General features: G+C 36.9%; 1 protein-coding gene across 1 annotated transcript; it reads left to right on the top strand.

Annotated features, from left to right (window-relative positions):
• The first annotated feature begins 436 nt into the window (after positions 1–436).
• PPP3R1 (protein phosphatase 3 regulatory subunit B, alpha) lies at positions 437–16,588 on the top strand. Its single transcript, XM_032353694.1, has 5 exons — positions 437–473; positions 2,536–2,712; positions 4,492–4,551; positions 5,668–5,852; positions 16,541–16,588. The coding sequence occupies exons 1-5, from the start codon at positions 437–439 to the stop codon at positions 16,586–16,588; spliced, it is 507 nt and encodes a 168-aa protein (XP_032209585.1).
• The last annotated feature ends 3,288 nt before the right edge of the window (positions 16,589–19,876 follow it).

Raw genomic sequence — 19,876 nt, 5'->3', positions numbered from 1 at the left:
ATAAGTAATATGGTGTACATTACTGCCTTTGTTCTTCCCAACTGATGATACACTCCAGAGCTGTTGCTGTCTGAGATGCGGTTGGTGGACACGTGTCTTTCCTTTTCCTCTTGTGATGTACTTTAGTGATCCGCTCTGTTCAATTTCCTCATCACCTTTTTGGTTTGTGGTTGTAAACTGAGGCAAAACTAAAAGTTACTAGAAAAAAGTAGTTAACTCATCCTTGGTATGTAGAGAGAGAAGAGTAAGTGCTTTCAGCAAAATCTGAACTTGGAGAAATGTTCTGAAAGGTTTGCTAATTGGTGTCTGACTACGTAAGTAGTTCTACTCTAAATTCTGATGGCATTTTGATCATTATGTTTTAAATCTGAAACCCTTAGAATACTCATTTAAAACATTTATTGAGCAACTTTTATATGTAGTGTACAGAAGAACAATGAAAAGTGTTTCGTCTGAGGTGGCACAGGAAACCTGTAAGTAAATAAATGAAAAGCATTTGAGGGACTTAAAAAAAATTAAGTTGTTTTTTTTCTCCAAGAGTAAGGGTATCTAGTTTCATCACAGAAAATTAGAAAATAAGGTTTATTTGAACGGTTTGCTTTTATCATCTGTTCATTAAAGAAGGAATACTCTTTAATAGAGGGATAAAAGGCTCTCTGCAGTTGATGTGTTTATGAAATGTGTATTTTGATGTTGGAAGCAGTGTTTAGATGAATTATTAAATTAAGAAAGGCATTTATCTTACAGTAAAACGTATATATTCTTGCAAACCTCAAATGTTGCAAACGTCGTATGTCCCGGGGAAAGTATGGATTAGATAGACCACTCATTATGCAGCTTTGTAACAGAGTACATAGAACTGTTACGGTCTTAAAAATTTCCGCACTAAATAACCTCTGGCATTGGTATTAAGCACCACAGCAATTCATTTGTTAGCCTTAAAGTAGGACTCATGCTTCCTATTTTGGATTTTCCTCAAGGTCCTTGAGGACATCTACTTTGGTAGAAACTGATTTTGTAAAAATTAAATAATAAGCCAGGGTATAGTCACCTTCATTAATTGTGTTTTGAGGCTCTGTGGTGGGGAGAGGCAGAGGTGGAAAGATGAAGTGTCTTTGTAGCTTGTTCATTTGTTACTGGTACTTTTCACCAGATAACAATGTTGGAAAGCCTTAAATTTTATCAGTACTTGGTCTTTAATTTGAGAAAACTTAGTTCCTTTCCCTTCCTCCATAACATACGAGGAAAAGTCCCTCCGCAACACTGAAATTTCTGTGCTCTACTGAGTGACATGATTCCCTTTACCAGTTGCATATGAACTACTTCCTGTCAGCAGCATGTGGTAGTTGTACAGTCTGTGCTTCAGTCATTCAGATATAGTTTTTATTCCATTTTAAGGTATTCTTATGTTTAAAAAATCTATTCTTTAAGTTTTTATAATGAGGAAGCCATATATTTGAATTTTCAAAAACAGTTTGCAGTCTCAGTCTCTAATATTGTGGGCTGTGATAAATGTATACTCGGGTTGTGGAACATTTATTTGACTTAATTTTTTTAGAAAAATTTCTTTTAGGAAGTTATAGCTTTAAATATATCTGTATTTCTGCTATCAATTAAAATTATGTGTGAGTTACCCTGATACCTTTTTTTTTTTAAAGATTTTATTTATTTATTTGACAGATCACAAGTAGGCAGAGGCAGGCAGAGAGAGAAAGGAGGAAGCAGGCTCCCCGCTGAGCAGAGAGCCCGATGCAGGGCTCGATCCCAGGACCCTGGAATCATGACCTGAGCCGAAGGCAGAGGCTTTAACCCACTGAGCCACCTAGGCGCCCCGAGTTACCCTGATATCTTAAAGGAATGAAAATAGTAATGTAATTTAGACGAAAATTATCTTTTTTACAAGACCGTATATGCTGCTGAGAGACCGGCTACTGAATTTTTAGAGAAGTTACAAACTAAGGCAAACATTTCTTAAGTTGTTTTTCTTTAAAACATTGAAAAGTGAATTTTGTTAGCTGTGGTTCTTTTGGTTAAAAAAAGTAAAATGCCTGTGTTCTATTTGCTCATACTTGCTAAGACTATCTCTGGAAGAGTATTGAAGACACTGGCAACATTTACAAGGTGGGGTAAGAGGGAGGTCTTGAATTTTGAACCATGTTCAAACCATAACTATTAGAAATAAATTAAACTTTAAAAAAATAAGTGAAAAGATGCTTTGGTGTACAGAACAGAGATTGATTAAGCCTGCCTAGTAGGAATCACCTGACTTCCATAATCAGCTTAGCATTGCAATCCTATAATATTTTGTTGCAGTATACAGTCGGTTGTATGTAATGGCAGGGGCAGGCAAACAAAAAGGTAACCAAATAAAAATATTATGACTTTATCTGTTACAAGGAATTAACCAAGAGTATATGTGACTCTTCTAATTAAACTAGAAATTAAGCTTACTATTGATTAACTGCTGTATTTTTTTCCCTGTAATTTTGATAAAATCATTTATAAATCTTGCTGCTTCTTTTGGTTTGCTTTTAGTTGATGCCGATGAAATTAAAAGGCTAGGGAAGAGATTTAAGAAGCTTGATTTGGACAATTCGGGTTCTTTGAGTGTGGAAGAGTTCATGTCTCTGCCTGAGTTACAACAGAATCCTTTAGTACAGCGAGTAATAGATATATTTGACACAGATGGGAATGGAGAAGTAGACTTTAAAGGTAAGAAAGTAGTTCAACAAGTTATGTAATCTATGACTTATTTTACAGTTTGGTGTATGCAAATGTCTGACAAATTTTGTTTTTTAAAAATGTGTGATTATATAATTGTTAAATTCTCAATCTGTGGTATATGAACCTTAATATGAAGATCTTTTACTAAGATCTTTTACTCTTTCATAAGTGATGAAATTGTCCTTTAAGGTAAACTAAAAAAAAAAAAAAGAAAAGAAATTTAGTATTTCCTTTTTTAGAAAACTAGTCTTACTCTAGGGAAACAGAATATTAGAACTACATTTTTATCTATATTTTTTAAAGATTTTATTTATTTATTTGACAAGAGTGAGAGAGCACAAGCAGGGGAAGTGGGAGAGGGAGAAAGTAGGCTCCCCACTGAGTTGGGAGCCTGACGTGGGACTTGATCCCAGGACTTTCGGATCATGACTTGAGCTAAATGCAGATGCTTAACTGCTGAGACACCCAGGTGCCCCAGAACTGCATTTTTAGAAGCCTTTTTTTTTTCCTTTAAAGAATGAGACTTATACTAACCAATATAAAATTGAGGTGTAGTAATTAGGATGTGAGCATTATAAAAAGGATTGTTTAATCTAAATTTTTATGTAAAATTGATAGTACTTTTGCTAATATTACCATGGTACAAAATTTTATATTTGATTCCATGATTTGTCATCAACAGATTTTGTTATTTTCCTTCCAGGAACTGAATTTTAAGTGAAGGGGGATCTAAAGCTGATTTTATGACTTAAATGTGTAGCAGGCAGTGAGGAAAAAATGGTCATTTTCACAAGACTTTATTTAAATGGGTCTGAATTTTGGAACCAGAAATGCAAAATTATTTTTGTTCTGGCAAACAATGTATAATCAGGGTACTTGGCTGCTCAGTAAGAAGAACACAAGATTCTTGATCTTGGTGTCATGAGTTTGAGCCCCATGTTGGGTGTAGAGATTACATAAATAAAACAATTTTAAAAACCCAAAACAATACATAATCTTTTTATAATACTTTCTTCTTTTTTAAAGATTTTTAAGTAATCCCTACACCTGAGTCAGATGTGCTGCCTACATACTAAGCTAGCCAGGTGCCCCATGATCTTTTTATGTTTTTATTTTTTTATATATTTATTTTTTAAAAGATTTTATTTATTTGAGAGATAGTGAGAGAGATCATGAGAGGTGAGAAGGTCAGAGGGAGAAGCAGACTCCCTGTGGAGCTGGGAGCCCGATGTGGGACTTAATCCTGGGACTCTGGGATAGTGACCTGAGCTGAAGGCAGTTGCTTAACCAACTGAGCCACCCAGGCGCCCTTTATGTTTTTATTTTTTAAAGGTTTTATTTATTTGCTTTGAGAGAGAGCAAAAGAGAGCACAGAGGGAGAGAGAGAAATAGACTCCCCACTGAGCAGAGAACTCAACACAGGGCTTGATATATTTTTTAAAAGCCCCCCTTTTATAGTTACATCCCCCAAAAAAGAGTTAAATAGCTTAAAGAATGTTTTTTCCCTTAGTGATAAGCTCAGTGTTACTTAATATTGTTCAAATTGATTTGACCTTTAGAGAACTCCCAAGTTCAGATTTAAAAAAAAATACATAGAACCTTGTTGAAGTTTCAGATTTGGCATTTCCAGTTTAAAACACTGCTTAGTAGTAATTTTTTTTTTTTCTGCAAGGAAACATCTTTTTGTGGATATGTGAATTTGTGTGTGTGGGGTATATATATTTTTATATTAAAAATTGATTTGTAAACATTTCTATTCTTACTCAGAATTCATTGAGGGAGTCTCTCAGTTCAGTGTCAAAGGAGATAAGGAACAGAAGTTGAGGTGTAAGTATTTTTCTTCACTGAGTTCATTCTCCCTCTTATGCTACTATTACCCTATACTACATTACAATCTTTTAAGATATTCGAAAAGATTTCTTTTATTCTAGACGCTTAATATATATAACAGCAATTTTACATTCTGCAGAAAGCCCTTTTAGGACATTTACAACTAGTATTTTTTAAAAACAGTGTCATTGTTGCTTTTTAGTTGGATAGAAACAAAACAATTTCTTTCTAAAAACAGCTACATAAACTATGTGTCTTGAATAAGACTTTTTGATCAAAGTTTGAAAAAATGTTCTAATTTAATTAGGTAAGCTTCATTTATATGCCTGTTTAGCCAGAAGTCCATTATTTTGGTTTTATGTAGCCAGCCTCTATTACAGTAAACATCTGATACCTTTTTAAGGTATTCAGCTCTTAACTAGAGAGACGTTTTACTCAATAACAGTTCTCAGAGGCACAGGCCATATGCACACATCCTTTGTAAATGAACTCAGTATAAATGAGAATAATAGTAATAGCAACTGCTATCATTTATTGAGCTTTTGCCATGTTTCAGACACTGTTCTCAGCAATTCACATGTATTATTTCTCATCATAAAGTACTCTAAAGAACCTGGTACGGTGGAATGGTTATTATTCCCTATTTTATGTGTAGAAACTGAAGGTTAGCAAAGCTAAATAACTTAACCCTCAGGTACGCTAATTGGCCAAGCACTCTTGACTCCAAAGCCCATATTCTTTTTTTTTTTTTAAAGATTTTATTTATTTGACAGATCACAAGTGGGCATAGAAGCAGGCAGAGAGGGGGCGGCGGGCAGGCTCCCTGCTGAGCAGAGAGCCCAGTGCGGGGCTCGATCCCACGACCCTGGGATCATGACCTGAGCCAAAGGCAAAGGCTTTAACCTACTGAACCACCCAGGCGCCCCACCAAAGTCCATACTCTTACCCAACTGTGTCTAACTGCTCCTAGAGGCAGGATCAAATGTGGGAAGGAGCTACATCATAGTTCTAATTCTAGATATTTGAATGCTTACTTTTTTTCTTCCTGATTAAAGTATTTACTTGTGGTTGCCTTATAATTTTCATTGATTTTCCTTACTCTCTTTTTTTTAGTTGCTTTCCGTATCTATGACATGGATAAAGATGGCTATATTTCCAATGGGGAACTCTTCCAGGTGCTGAAGATGATGGTGGGGAACAATCTGAAAGATACACAGTTACAGCAAATTGTAGACAAAACCATAATAAATGCAGATAAGGATGGAGATGGAAGAATATCCTTTGAAGAATTCTGTGCCGTAAGTACAAAAGAGCTGGTTCTTCCAATAGTTGGGTTTTTAAAAAACTTAACAAAATTACTTACTAGAGAATTCCTTATACATTTTTTGCCCTAGAAATTGATATATTTGATTTTGCCTAATGGCCCTTGTTCCTTGTGATTGTTAATAACAATTATTATTATTAGGAATTCATATTCTCAGTGATTATCTGATAATACACCACAAGAATGGTACTAATAACTTATTGGTAGTCCCTCAAATTATAACCAAGGTGTATTCTTAAGGTTTTTTTAAAAATAAATATGTTTGAAAACCTTGTGGAAGGTATGTATGTGTTGATGAGTTTCAGCTAGGCATCTGGAAGGTTGGCTTCATGAGGACGATAGAAATGGAGTCTACATGGATTTTAGACTCATCAGTGAGGCAGTGTAAATGGTGATTCTACCCCTCGCTGCTCCCAAGCTATTACTGGCTGGTTCTTTGTGTGGTAGGGAAGGGCCCACAGTTATGGGGAGTAAGAAAACTAATGCGAGGTAGAAACTGGGGCCCCAGTTTACCTTCCAGTTCATTGCCTTTCTTCAGTATGTCTAGGGTTTTGCCACCACTCACTGCTTCCAAACAGCAACACAACCATTCATCTTCTTTCACTATTTTGCCCCTAAAGCAAAGATACTAGCCTTTTGATATATTTTAAGGAGTTTTAACTATAAGCTAGAGACTCCAGAAGGCAAGGCAGAGATAACAAAAATGTTTTGAAATTTTTCAGTTACTATTGGAGGCTTCTATAGGAAGATTTCCCTTCTTTTCTTTTCATTTTTTATTTAAATCATACAAAGAAAAACAAACTGTGTGTCATGTAAGGACTAAAGTTGCGATTTTGGCATTTAAGTAAGAAGTTCATATTCTCCTTTATCTTCTTTCATCTCAAGGGGATGCTGTCTGCATGTTGTTTGAAAAAGTAGGGTGGTACTCTAAAGAACAGATGGTGTCTTTTTGGAAGAGAGTTAAGCTTGAGTAGGAGGGGGAGGTGTCCAAGATTGTGGAGGTGTAGGAGACCTTAGTATTGTCTGGTCCCAGGAATTGAGCTAGATAGTTAAAAATGATTCTGAACACCTGTGAACTCAGCCAGAGATCTAAGAATTGCTGCAATTCTACAAATAGAAAAGTGATCACTTTCTGCAAGAATGACAAGACAGAAAAACTCACCTCAAAAAACACAGAAAAATTCACCTCAAAAAAGAGAACAGGAAGCAGATCCTTGACTGCCAGGGATCTGATCAAGAAGATAGACACCAGAACTAGAGCTCAGAATAACGATTATAAAAATACTAACTGGGCTTGAAAAAAAAAAAAAAAAACATAGAAGGCACTAAAGAATGCCTTTCTGAAATAAGAGAACTAAAATCTAGTAAGTCAAAATTAAAAGAGGCTATTAATGTGATACAATAAAAAATGGAGGCTCTAACTGTTGGTATAAATGAGGTAGAAGAGAGAATTAGTGATAGAGAAGATAAAATGATGGAGAATAAAGAAGCTGAGAAAAGGAGATCAACTACTGGATCATGAGGAGAGAAACTGAGAGATAAGTGATACCATAAAGTGAAAAAATATTAGAATATTTCGGATCCCAGAAGAAGGAGGAAAAGATGTGGGTGGGAGGGGCAGAGGTATATTGGAGCAAATTATAGCTAAAAACTAACCCAATCACAGGAAAGAAACAGGCATTCAAGTCTGGGAGGCACAGAGAACCCTCCTCAAAATCAATAAAACTTGATCATCAGCCAGACATGTAATAGTGAAACTTGCAAATCTCAGAGAGAAAATTCAGCAGCTCCAGAACAAGAGGTCTGTAACCCTGTAGGTTATATATATAACTATATATAAGCTAATCTTATTTAGAAAATACAAGCTAAATATAAGCTAAAGAATAATAAGCTAATATAATAATCTTAAATATAAAATATAAGCTCACCTATATTAGATTGGCAGCCGACCTAACCACAGAGAACTGGCAGGCCAGAAAGGACTGGCGTGATACGTTCAGGGTTCTAAATGAGAAAAATGTGCAGCCAAGAATACTTCATCCAGCTAGGATGTCATTCAGAATAGAAGGAGAAAGATAAAGCTTCCAGGACAAACAGAAACTAGAAGAATTTGTGATCACTAAACCAGTCTGCAAGAAATATTAAAGGGGATCCTTTAAGCAAAGAGAGACACAAAAAGACCAGAAAGGAACAGAGACAACCCACAGAAACAATGACTTTATAGGTATTACAGTGGCACTAAATTCATATCTTTCAGTAGTTGCTCTGAATGTAAACGGGTAAATGCCATAATCAAAAGATAATTAGGGTATCAGATTGGATAAAAAAGCAAGACCCACTGATACTCTGTCTGCAAGGGACTCATTTTAGACCCAAAGACACCTCCACATTTAAAGTGAGGGGGTGGGAAACAATTTACCATGCTAATAGACATCCAAAGAAAGCTGGGGTGGCAATCCTTATATCAGATAAACTAGATTTTAAGCCAAAGACTGTAGTAAGAGATGAGGAATGACACGTATTATAATTAAAGGGTCTATCCAACAGTAAGATCTAACAATTGTAAATATTTATGGCCCTAACATGGGAGCAGCCAATTACATAAAACAATTAATAACAAAATTAAACACATTGATAATAATACAATAATAGTAGGGGATGTTAACACCCTATTCACTGCAATGAACAGATTGTCAAAGCGGAAAATCAACAAGGAAACAAGGGCTTTGAATAACACACTGGACCAGATGGACTTCACAGATAATATTCAGAACATTCCATCCTAAAGCAACAGAAATACACATTCTTCTTGAGTGCTGCATATGGAACATTCTCCAAAATAGATCACATACTGGATCACATATAAGGTCTCAACCTGTACCAAAAGACTGGGATCATTCCCTGCATGTTTTCAGATCGCAGTGGTTTGAAACTTGAACTTAATCACAAGAACATTTGGAAGAAACTCAGATACATGGAGGCTAAAGAGTATCCTACTAAAGATGGAATGGATCAACCAGGAAATTAAAGAATTTTAAAAATTCATGGAAACAAATGAAAACAAAACACAACTGTTCAGAACCTTTGGGATGCAGCAAAGGCAGTTCTAAGAATGAAGTATACAGCAATAAAAACCTTCTTCAAGAAACAAGAAAGGTCTCAAATATACAACCTAACCATACACCTAAAGCAGCTGGAGAAAGGATAGCAAAGAAAGCCTAAATCCAGCAGGAGAAGAGACTTAATAAAGATCAGAGCAGAAATCAGTGAAACAGAAACCAAAAGAACAGTAGAACAGGTCAGTGTAACTAGGAGCTGGTCTTTTGAGACAATTAGTAAGACTGATAAACCCCGGGCCAGACTTATCAGAAAGAAAAAAGACCCAAATAAAATCATGAATGAAAGTGGAGCGATCACAACCAACACCAAAGAAATACAATTGTAAGATCATATTATGAGCAACTATATGCCAGCAAACTGGACAATCTGGAAGAAATGGATGCATTTCTAGAGATGTACAAACTACCAAAACTGAAAGAGGAGGAAATAGAAAACCTGAACAGATCCATAACCACCAAGGAAATTGAAGCAATCATCAAATGTCTCCCAACAAACAAGGGTCCAGGGCCAGAGCTTCCCAGGGGAATTCTACCAAACATTTAAAGAATTAATACCTATTTCTCTGAAGCAGTTTTCAAAAAACAGAAATGGAAGGAAAACTTCCAAACTTTATGATGCCAGCATTACCTTGATCCCCAAAACAGACAGGGGTCCCATTAAAAAGGAGAATAAAAGACTAATATTCCTGATGAACATGGATGCAAAAATTCTCACCAAGATACTAGCCAATAGGATCCAACAGTACATTAAAAAGACTATTCACCATGACCAAGTGGGATTTATTCCTGGGCTGCAAGGGTTGATCAATCAACATGATATACTACGTTAATAAAAGAAAGGACAATAATCATATGGATCCTCTCAATAGATGCAGAAAAAGCATGACAAAGTACAGCATCCTTTCTTGATTAAAACTCTTCACAATGTAGGGACAGAGGATACATACCTCAGTATCATAAAAGCCATCTATGAGAAGCCCACAGCGAATGGGAAAAACAGAGCTTTTTCTCTAAAGTCAAGAACACGACAGGGATGTGTACTCTAACCACAACACAGTACTAGAAGTTCTAGCCTAGCATAGACAACAAAAAGAAATAAAAGGCATCTGAATTGGTAAAGAAGTCATCAAACTCACTTTCACAGATGACACGATACTATTGCAGAAAACCCAAAAGACTCTACCCCCAAATTGCTAGAACTCATACAGGAGTTAAGCAAAGTGGCAGGATATCAAATCAGTGCATAGAAATCAGTTGGCTTTCTATACACTAACAATGAGACAGAAGAAAGAGAAATTCAGGAGTTGATTCCATTTACAATTGCACCAAAACCCATAAGGTACCTAGGAATAAATCTAACCAAATAAGCAAACTACAGAACACTCATGAAAGAAATTGAGGAAGACACAAAGAAATGGAAAAACATTCCATGCTCATGGTTTGGAAGGATAAATATTGCTAAAATGTCTTTGCTCCCTAGAGCAGTCTATACATTCAGTGCACTCCTTATCAAAATATCACCAACTTTTTTCACGGAGATGGAACAAATAATCCTAAAGTTTGTGTGGAACTAGAAAAGACCCTGAATAGCCAGGGGAATGTTGAAAAAGAAAAGCCAAGATGATGGCATCACAATTCTGGACTTCAGACTCTGTTATAAAGCTGTAATCAAGACAGTAGGGTACTGGCACAGAAACAGACACATAGATCAGTGGAACAGGAGAGAGACTCCAGAAATGATCCCTCAACTATATGGTCAAATAATCTTTGACAAAGCAGGAAAGAATGTCCAATGGAAAAAAGTCTGTTCAACAAATGGTGTTGGGAAAATTGGATAGCCACATGCAGAAAAATGAAACTGGACCACTTCCTTACACCATACACAAAAATAGATAGAAAATGGATGAAAGACCTCAATGTGAGACAGGGATCCATCAAAATCCTTGAGGGGAACACATGCAGCAATCTCTTTGCCGCCCCGGCATCATCTTGCTAGACATATCTACAAAGGCAAGGGACCGTTGGGATTTCATTAAGATAAAAAGCTTCCGCACAGCAAAGGAAATAGTCAACAAAACCAAAAGACAGCCAAAGACTGGGAGAAGATATTTGCCAATGTCTGAATCAGATAAAGGGCTAGTATCTAAAATCGATAAAGAACTTATCAAACTCAACACCTGAAGAATAAATAATCCAACCAAGAAATGAGCAGAAGACATGAACAGACATTTCTGCAAAGAAGACATCCAAATGGCCAACAGACACATGAAAAATGTTCAGTGCCACTTGGCATCAGGAACTACAAATCAAAACCACAACGAGATACCACCTCACACCGGTCAGAATGACTAAAATTATTAAGTTAGAAATCAACAGATGTTGGTGTGGATGCTGAGAAAGGAGAACCCTCTTACGCTGTTGGTGGGAATGCAAGCTGGTGCAACCACTCTAGAGAACAGTATGGAGGTTCCTCAAAAAGCTGAAAATAGAGTTACTCTATGATCCAGCAATTGCACTAATAGGTATTTACCCCAGAGATAAAAATGTAGTGATCCAAAGGGTCCCCTGTACCCCAGTGTTTATAGCAGCAATGTCCACAATAGCTTAACTGTGGAAAGAGCCCAGATGTCCATTGACAGATGAACAGATAAAGATGTGTAGTACACATAGAATACCATACTACTCAGTCATCAGAATAATTGAAATCTTGCCATTTGCAATGACGTGGATTGAACTAGAGGGTATTACCCTAAGTGAAAGTCAGAGAAAGGCAATTTTATGATCTCACGCATATGTGGAATTTAAGAAACAAAACAGAGAGCATGGGGAAGGGAGGGAAAGATAAGACAAATCAGAGAAGGAGACAAACCCTTAAGAGACTCTTAATCATAGGAAACTACCGGAGGGGAGAAGGTGGGGGGATGAGGTTAACTGGGTGATGGACATTAAGGAGGGCACGTGATGTAATGAGCACCGGGTGTTACATAAGACTGATGAATCACAGACATGTACCTGTGAAACGAATAATGTATGTTAGTTAATTGAATTTAAGTAAAAAATAATTAGAAGAAAAAAAGGAAGAGAGTTAAGTGTGAGATTTGGGACTTCGAACTGTTGCCTGGTGGTATTGGTACAAGGGTTTGTCATCTGTCTTGTCTCTTCATTGCCAAAGATCACAGAATGACTTGTGTCAGAGTGAGTGTGACATGAGACCAGTCTGGCAGTGGCAGCACAGATAGTACCCAGCTTTTAAAAGAAGGAAAAGGGCGCCTGGGTGGCTCAGTGGGTTGAGGCCTCTGCCTTCGGCTCAGGTCAGGATCTCAGGGTCCTGGGATCCAGCCCTGCATTGGGCTCTCTGCTCCGCAGGGAGCCTGCTTCTCTTCTCTCTCTCTGCCTACTTGTGATTTCTGTCAAATAAATAAAATATTTAAAAAATAAATAAAAGAAGGAAAGAAGAAATCCTAATCCTTGAGGGAACAAATAAAAATGGAAAACTCTTGCCCAGTGATGTGGAAGAGATGTATAGAGACGAAGACTCCATTTATATTTAGTAAATATAACATGTAAATTAAAATTATATATAAATCAGTAGTCAGTGGAAGGAAATTAAAATATATCTTTAGGTATAGAAATGATGCTAAAGACATAAGCTACGCTTTGATTTCATTTCCGGTGTTTATGATAAATTCCTTTTGTATTTTTGAGGAGCATAGTTCAGGAGTTTAGAAAAATTTTTGTGTTTAAACCAACTTTACTGAACATTGATCAAGCCCATAACTTTGGCTTCATTGAATCCTTTTATATTCTGGTTTCTCAAGCTACAGCAATGAAAGAGATGGGACATTACTTTAAGAGATCACTTATGCTTGTTTGCTTCTTTAAAATTTTCATAATAGTTAACATAAACAGATAAAATAGAAATGATTAGCGACAGGATTAAAGTTGGGGTTGACCTGAACATGCGTACAATTGACTTTTGAACAACAAAGGTTTAATCTGTACTTTCCCACTTATGTGCAGGGTTTTTGTGTGTGTGTGTGTGTGTGTGTAAAGTACATATTTTTTGTCTTGAGATTTTAATGTTTCTCTAGCTTACTTCATTGTAATATAGTATGTAATGCATATACCATACAAAATGTTTTATGTTAATAGCTAGGCTTTCAGTTAACGGTAGGGTATTAATAGTTAAGCTTTGGGAGAGTCAGAAGTTACACATGGATTTTTGACTGCATAGGGGGGTTGGTATCCCTAAGCCCTGTGCTGTTTAAGGGTGAACTGTATTTACTTTTGCTTGCTCTCCAAACTCTAGTGAAACTAAAAAGTTAAAGGTTTATGAACCCACAAGATAAGACAGTAGGGAGGATAACAACTAGATTCAACAGCTTGTAAGTAAGGTATGCTGACTTAACAGGAGAAAAAAAAGAATTCTAAGCTATCAGCCCGGAAAGCTGAGAAGCAGCTTGATTTATAATGTAGAATCCCTGAAAGGCTCAAAAACTGGTGGCTCAGGGTAAGTGAAAGTGGGGATGAAGGTGAAGCTAAAAACAGAATGGCTTAGTCTAAGAGGCATTTATTTAGCTCACTAGATCTCCTTTCCTGCTCTTCAGACTCTCCTGCCCTGTAGTGGGAGATTGGAGAGGGTGAAGTCTGTAGGCTGGGAAGCGGGAGGCATAGATTGGGGGGTAAGGGTTGGAGTGTAGTGGGAAGGGAGAGGAAGTAAAGATAAGCACATTTCCATTTTGATATCTCTGAAACAAAAATCTGTCATTCTCAAGCATATAATATACTGAATCCTTAAAACTTAGATAATATATGAGAGTTCTTAGAAATTTAAATTTGGAGATCCATTGCAGGAAGTCAATGAATGCTAGAATTTCCAGAGAGAAAATGAAGGGAAAGAAGTCACTATAAATGAATCAAAAGTAATGAACCAGAATATTGTTTCCTGACTGAAAGGGTTACTGAGTATCTAGCATAGTATATAAAAATACTCTGGGTCAGGGCACCCGGGTGGCTCAGTGGGTTAAAGCCTCTGCCTTCGGCTCAGGTCATGATCCCAGAGTCCTGGGATGGAGCCCCACATTGGGCTCTCTGCTCAGCAGGGAGCCTGCTTCCTCCTCTCTCTGCCTGCCTCTCTGCCTACTTATCTCTGTCAAATAAATAAATAAAATCTTAAAAAGTTAAAAAGTTAAAAATACTCTGGGGCTAGCACAGTGTCATGGAGTTTTATTTTATTTTATTTATTTTTTTTAAGATTTTATTTATTTATTTGACAGAAATCACAAGTAGATGGAGAGGCAGGCAGAGAGAGAGAGGGAAGCAGGCTCCCCGCTGAGCAGAGAGCCCGATGCGGGACTCGATCCCAGGACCCTAAGATCATGACCTGAGCCGAAGGCAGCGGCCCAACCCACTGAGCCACCCAGGCGCCCCTGTCATGGAATTTCAAAAGGGAAAACAGAGATGGCGATCCAACTTCCAAAGACCAGGGATAGAAGGGTGGTGGGGAGGGGCTTTATACAAAGACTCAAAAATCATCAGGACATCAGACTTCTCAGCAGCATAGTAGGAACTAGAACACAGTGGAGCACTGCCTTTGCAATTCCAAGGGACAATTATTTCCGAACTAGAATTCTCTGCAAACTCAACTGGATGGAAGAATGAAGACATTTTCTAGTACTGCAAGGCTTCCCTTTTTGGGAAACTACTAGAAGATATGCTTCCACTATAATAAGGTTGTAAATCAAAAATGATAATGAGGGGTCTAGGAAGCAGAGGTCTAACATGAGAGAAGGAAATTTCCGGCATGGTGAAGCAAGGTCCAGAGATGACAGGCCTGGATTGCAGCAGGTGGGAAAGCTCTGGGAATAATTTCAAGATAATAAAATTGATAGAATTACATCATCTATTTGAATATATTTAGAACAAAAGTTTGAGACTGAATTAGTGAAATACATAAAATACCCAGCAAAGAAGATAATTATTAACTGTAGCAGACCAGACGTGCAGTATGCAGTTCTGTTTTGCTGTAAATAGTATTTTATATAGTTATAATTAAAATGCTGAATTTGCCTAATCAAAATGAAGCTGGAACTATTGGAAGGGTAGTGTGGGAAATATTTGTGGTAGGAGATAGATGGGAGGGATGTGTGTATGTGAGAGCTCAATCTTCCTCTTGTGTGGTGGGAAATTAGTGGATAATGCCTACAGCTTTAAACAGAAGAGAAGGCAATGTTGGAATGTTATTTAGAGACCTATAGGGAAACACTGAATATTAGTTGAAAAGTCTAAATGGTCATCTGTATGTAAAAGAGAATGAGGGCAGCGTAGCACCCCGATGTTTTCATAGCATAAGTTGTAGCACCAATTGGCTGTTCAAGCTTTATTTTTCAAATAAACTTTTAAAGTAAGTTTAAGCTTAACTTAGTTTAAAAATAATACAGATGCAGTTATACCCAACAACATGGATTAGCAAAAACGTGTTCGGTGAAGCAAGTCAGGCATGAAAAAGATCTCAAACTAATCCAGGTTGTTAGAGTCACAGTAGTGGCTCCCTGTGTGTGTGTGGTAGCGTAGGAGGAGAGAGATGGCTGGAAGGCAGGCCACACAGGAGTCCCGGAGATGGTCTGGGTGCTAGTTACTTGGGTGATTACTCTGGGAAAATTCATCAAGCTGTGAACATTTATGACTTATCTACTTTGTTTAGGTAGACAATAGACTATCCTCCAAATATAGGTAATTACACTTGTAGATTACCATGTCATTATTCACTGAGATGTCTGTAACAACTCAACACATCTTCAAGCCCATGGGAAAATAATGTGCAGAAAAGTTTACTCATTGGGTACCTTTTACTACCTTCTAGAGTAGACTGACAATTAAGCCCATATTTGGATTATGTGGACAAATTTTTATGCAGACCTCTGGTTATTACTTGATATTAAACTTTATATAAAAGCAGGGGGTTAGCAAATAGAGTGGGTCAGACCCTTCCCATGGCCTGCCTGTATTGTGTGTCTTTGAGCTTAGAACAGTTTACATTTTTTAAAGTGTTAAAGTGAGAGAAAGGGGCACCTGTGTGAGGCTTAGTCAGTTCAGCATCTGCCTTTGGCTCAGGTCATGATCTCTGGGTCCTGGAATTGAGCCCTTGCTCGGCAGGGAGTCTGCTGCTCCTCTTCCCTTTGCACCTCCTCCTGCTCGAGTTCTCTCTGTAATAAATAAAATCTTTTAAAAAACAAAAAAAGCGGGAGAAGGAAATGCCAAGAGAAATTACATGTGGCCTACAAAGCCTCAAATACTCTCTGGCCCTTTTAAGTTTGCCAGCCGTTGTCCTAGAACACAAGAAAATGCCCATTATCCTGGAAGAAGCCATGCAAATTCTAACTAGAGGTAGGTAGTACAGGTTTAAAAACAAAAACAATCAAAAAAGCCAATTTCTGACAATAAAGTGTAGTGTATTTTTTAAATTTTAATTTTGGTTCAGGTGGTTAGACTAGTAAAAAGTTTTCAGACATGGTTAAGCTTGATTTGTTCCTATCTGTTGCAGGTTGTAGGTGGCCTAGATATCCACAAAAAGATGGTGGTAGATGTGTGACTCTTTTTAAAAGAGTACCACCCAACACTTTTGCTTTCTTCTCCATCTCTGAAGATCTGCTCAAGACGTCCAGCAATGCTCTCTGTGTATTTAAATGGAAGTATTTTTCTCTGTGAAGCCACATTTTCCAACACGAGCCTCATGAAGCCAACTAAGTGTTATTGAACTCTTATTCTCTCAATAACTCAGTGTAGCACTTTAAAGTCTGAAGGACAGCAGCATGAAAAGAGCATATCAATGTGGTGAAGAAAGGGAAGGGGTTGGCTTTTTAATTTATTTTTCTTCATCTTTTATAACAAGAAAGTATCTATATATACATATGTAAATATTTATATATAGATATATGTAGCTTTCTATATGTGTAGTAGGTTGGCTTTAATTTAATCTACTTGATTCAGAAACAAAATGATAGAGTACAAAAGTGCCAAGCAGAACATAAAACATCCTTACTTTTATTTCACACAGTTTTATATACAGATAGAAGATTGTACAATTTGAGCCGGGTGTTAGGCCAGCTATTTTCCTTTTCCTGTGCTTTCTCCTTTGAGAGATTGACAAAGCATTTGTTAACGTCCTATTATTTACCTGAATTACATTTTTGTAACAAAGGAGTTTGTAATTTTATTTATACCTATGAAGATATTTCCAGGGACTATGTCTCATTGCTGAGCAGCTTTTACTACATCCCTGCTTGAGGAGAAAGTGTAGTGCAGTGCTCCTGCCAAGAGCTCATTCTTGTGTTCATATAGTCACTGCACAGAGCTTGTGGCTGCTTCGTTGTTATTTCTTAACTAGGAGCCATTACATTTAGTAAGTGTCCCTGAATCAACGTAAGTTATCAGTTGTGAAAAGGCCAGAAGCCATTTGAGGCAATCACGATTGTCTTTAGACATTTCTTAATAATACCTGATGGAATCACGTACTAAAGATATCCATTCGTTTCAGTATGTGGGTAAACAGTTTGTCATTAAACTTACCTTTGAACCATAAATTACCCTTGTTTCAAAAGACTTGCAGCTCATCTAAAAATTGGTGATACTTAATGTGCATGTGTATATCTGAACGCCCACATATATTTGTGACTTAAATGGAAAAGTCTTAATAGTTTTGATGCCACAGAAGAGCAAAGTTTTATCTCAATTTATACCTTTTGAATGTCTTTACCACAAGGCATAGAGTGCATGATGGTTTTCTTTCTTGATTTGCCCATATTTGTAATGGATGCTAACTTACTAAATGTGTGATATAAAAGTAGCCTATCATGTTCCACCACTTGATATTATCCCTTCCCTTTTCTGCAAAGGTACTATTGGCTGGAAGAAAACGTTTTGGTTAGCTTTCTAGGAAAGTAGTCTTCCCCTGTATAGTTTTTCTAGAAAAACGGTTTTATAATCTTAAGTGGAAAAGGGCAGGTTGAATCAAGGTAAACAAATCTTAAATTGGGCACACCTGCCTGCCATCGCTGTTCCTTCAACTGAGTGCTGCACATCATGGGCTCTGTCTGTGAGAGAAAAATCCCGGTGCTTGGTGTCCTTGCATGACATGGAGTTTTGCATGTAGATCAATTTAAAATGTACCTCTTGTTTACATAATTTGCATAATTTTAAAAGATAATGTTGCCAAACTTTGGAAATGTTAATGTTCAAACTGAAAATCTCCACTACATGTAACTTTCTTCCTCTGGATCAGTACGTGGCTTATAATCCCAGCCAGTGGTTTGATCTGTTCCAGTGTCAACTGCCATGTGCTCTGCTTCAAGGGGGAACTAGTCTTTTGTGAATTTTTTGTACATAAGTATTTGTTACAAATATTTTAGCAAATGCTTTCTATTTCTCTTGCTTGTGCATATCTTGGCTGGCGTTACAGAAAAATAGTGCAAACATTATTTCCTTACTGGGGAACGAGGGTTTTTTTTCCTTTCCCTTTTTTTTTTTTTTTTTTTTAAAGTGTGGGTGGGGGAGGGGTTTATGTTGAATGTTTAGTTTTTCTTCTGCATGAAATGTCATGTTGTGGGATCTTTAGAAAACTTCATACTGTATGAATAAGAAAATAAAATATTTGAAACTTGCCTGTGTATGTTCGTAATTGTCTTTGCTGGGCTTCCACAGCCATGAGAGTATTTTTTTCCTATGAGGTAGTCTTTTTTCCCTTCTTTTGGGTTTTTAAAAAAAAAAAAACCCTGATAAACTGATGTTTGATATTTGACTATAAGCCATAAGTAAAGATAGATCTGCTTTATCACTAGTTAAAAACACAAATCATTACAACCTACAAAGCCCTAACTCATTGCTTTACTACTCACTCTTCCTCTGCTTCCCACTGCCTTTGCCTCCTGTGGTTCCTGGAGTTTGGGGCCTGCTGCTGCTGCGGGCCTTTGTACCATCTCCCCCACCAGAGACCTCACAGCTCATGCCACCAGGTCTGTTCAGGTGTGTCCTGGCCACCCCATGTGAACATATCGCTGCATCTGCATCTCCTTTATCTCCACTCTTTACTTCCTCAGAGCATTTTTCTCTTTGCTGACAGAATTTAGGTATTTTTGCACATCTGTCTTCCTTGGTTATTGAAATAAAAGGAAAACTCCACAAGTACAGTGATTTTTTTTTTCCGCCCCTTGTCCACCAACAGCCTCAAGTGTCCAGAATTCTACCTACCTCTTAGTGTTTGCTAAAATTAAATACTTTAAAGATTAATACTTACATTAAATGCTTACCAAATGAGTATTTGAATAGGCAGACAGTAGTTAAAACAAGCTCTTACATTTGCAGAATTTTATAGCTTTCCTGGTAAAAACATACTTTTACCATATTTTACCTTTACCGAAACACTGGTAAGGTCGGCTACTTTGATCGAATGCTTATGTGAAAAATAGAATTCTTTCCTCACATCAACACTGTGATGTCTTTAATTTTATAAACTACAAAAGAGGTAAAAAGATTAGCTTTTGTTCACAACAGTAATTCCAAACTACTGCTTCTAAAAAGCCCACATACCACTCAGTATTAAGGGTCAGGATTCAGAGTGATTTTGTAAGCTGTCTGTTTTAATTACACTCCATAGACAAGAAATGTTTATAAAGGTTATAAATTTATAAATAAATATAGGACTGTTTAAACAAGTTTCAATAGAATTATAAACTATGTAAATCTTTTATTTAAAATGAAGTGACAAATTATAATTAAGGTATAAGTACAATAATGATAATAAATTCAGGCAGGGGAATTATCCTCAAGTTGCTGCATGTGAATATTATCAAACCTTTCTGTTGATGCTTCTGGCTGAGAACAG

The sequence above is a fragment of the Mustela erminea genome, chromosome 7 (assembly GCF_009829155.1).
Source record: "Mustela erminea isolate mMusErm1 chromosome 7, mMusErm1.Pri, whole genome shotgun sequence".
Lineage (NCBI taxonomy): Eukaryota > Metazoa > Chordata > Mammalia > Carnivora > Mustelidae > Mustela > Mustela erminea.
The sequence above is the reverse complement of the archived record's forward strand: the minus strand, read 5'-3'. Positions and strand labels throughout refer to the sequence as shown.

Coding starts and splice junctions, on each gene's coding strand:
- PPP3R1 (XM_032353694.1), top strand. CDS start 437: ATGAAAAGTGTTTCGTCTGAGGTGGCACAGGAAACCT. Junction 4,552..5,667: donor TAAGGAACAGAAGTTGAGGT/GTAAGTATTTTT, acceptor TCTTTTTTTTAG/TTGCTTTCCGTATCTATGAC. Junction 5,853..16,540: donor CCTTTGAAGAATTCTGTGCC/GTAAGTACAAAA, acceptor TATCTGTTGCAG/GTTGTAGGTGGCCTAGATAT.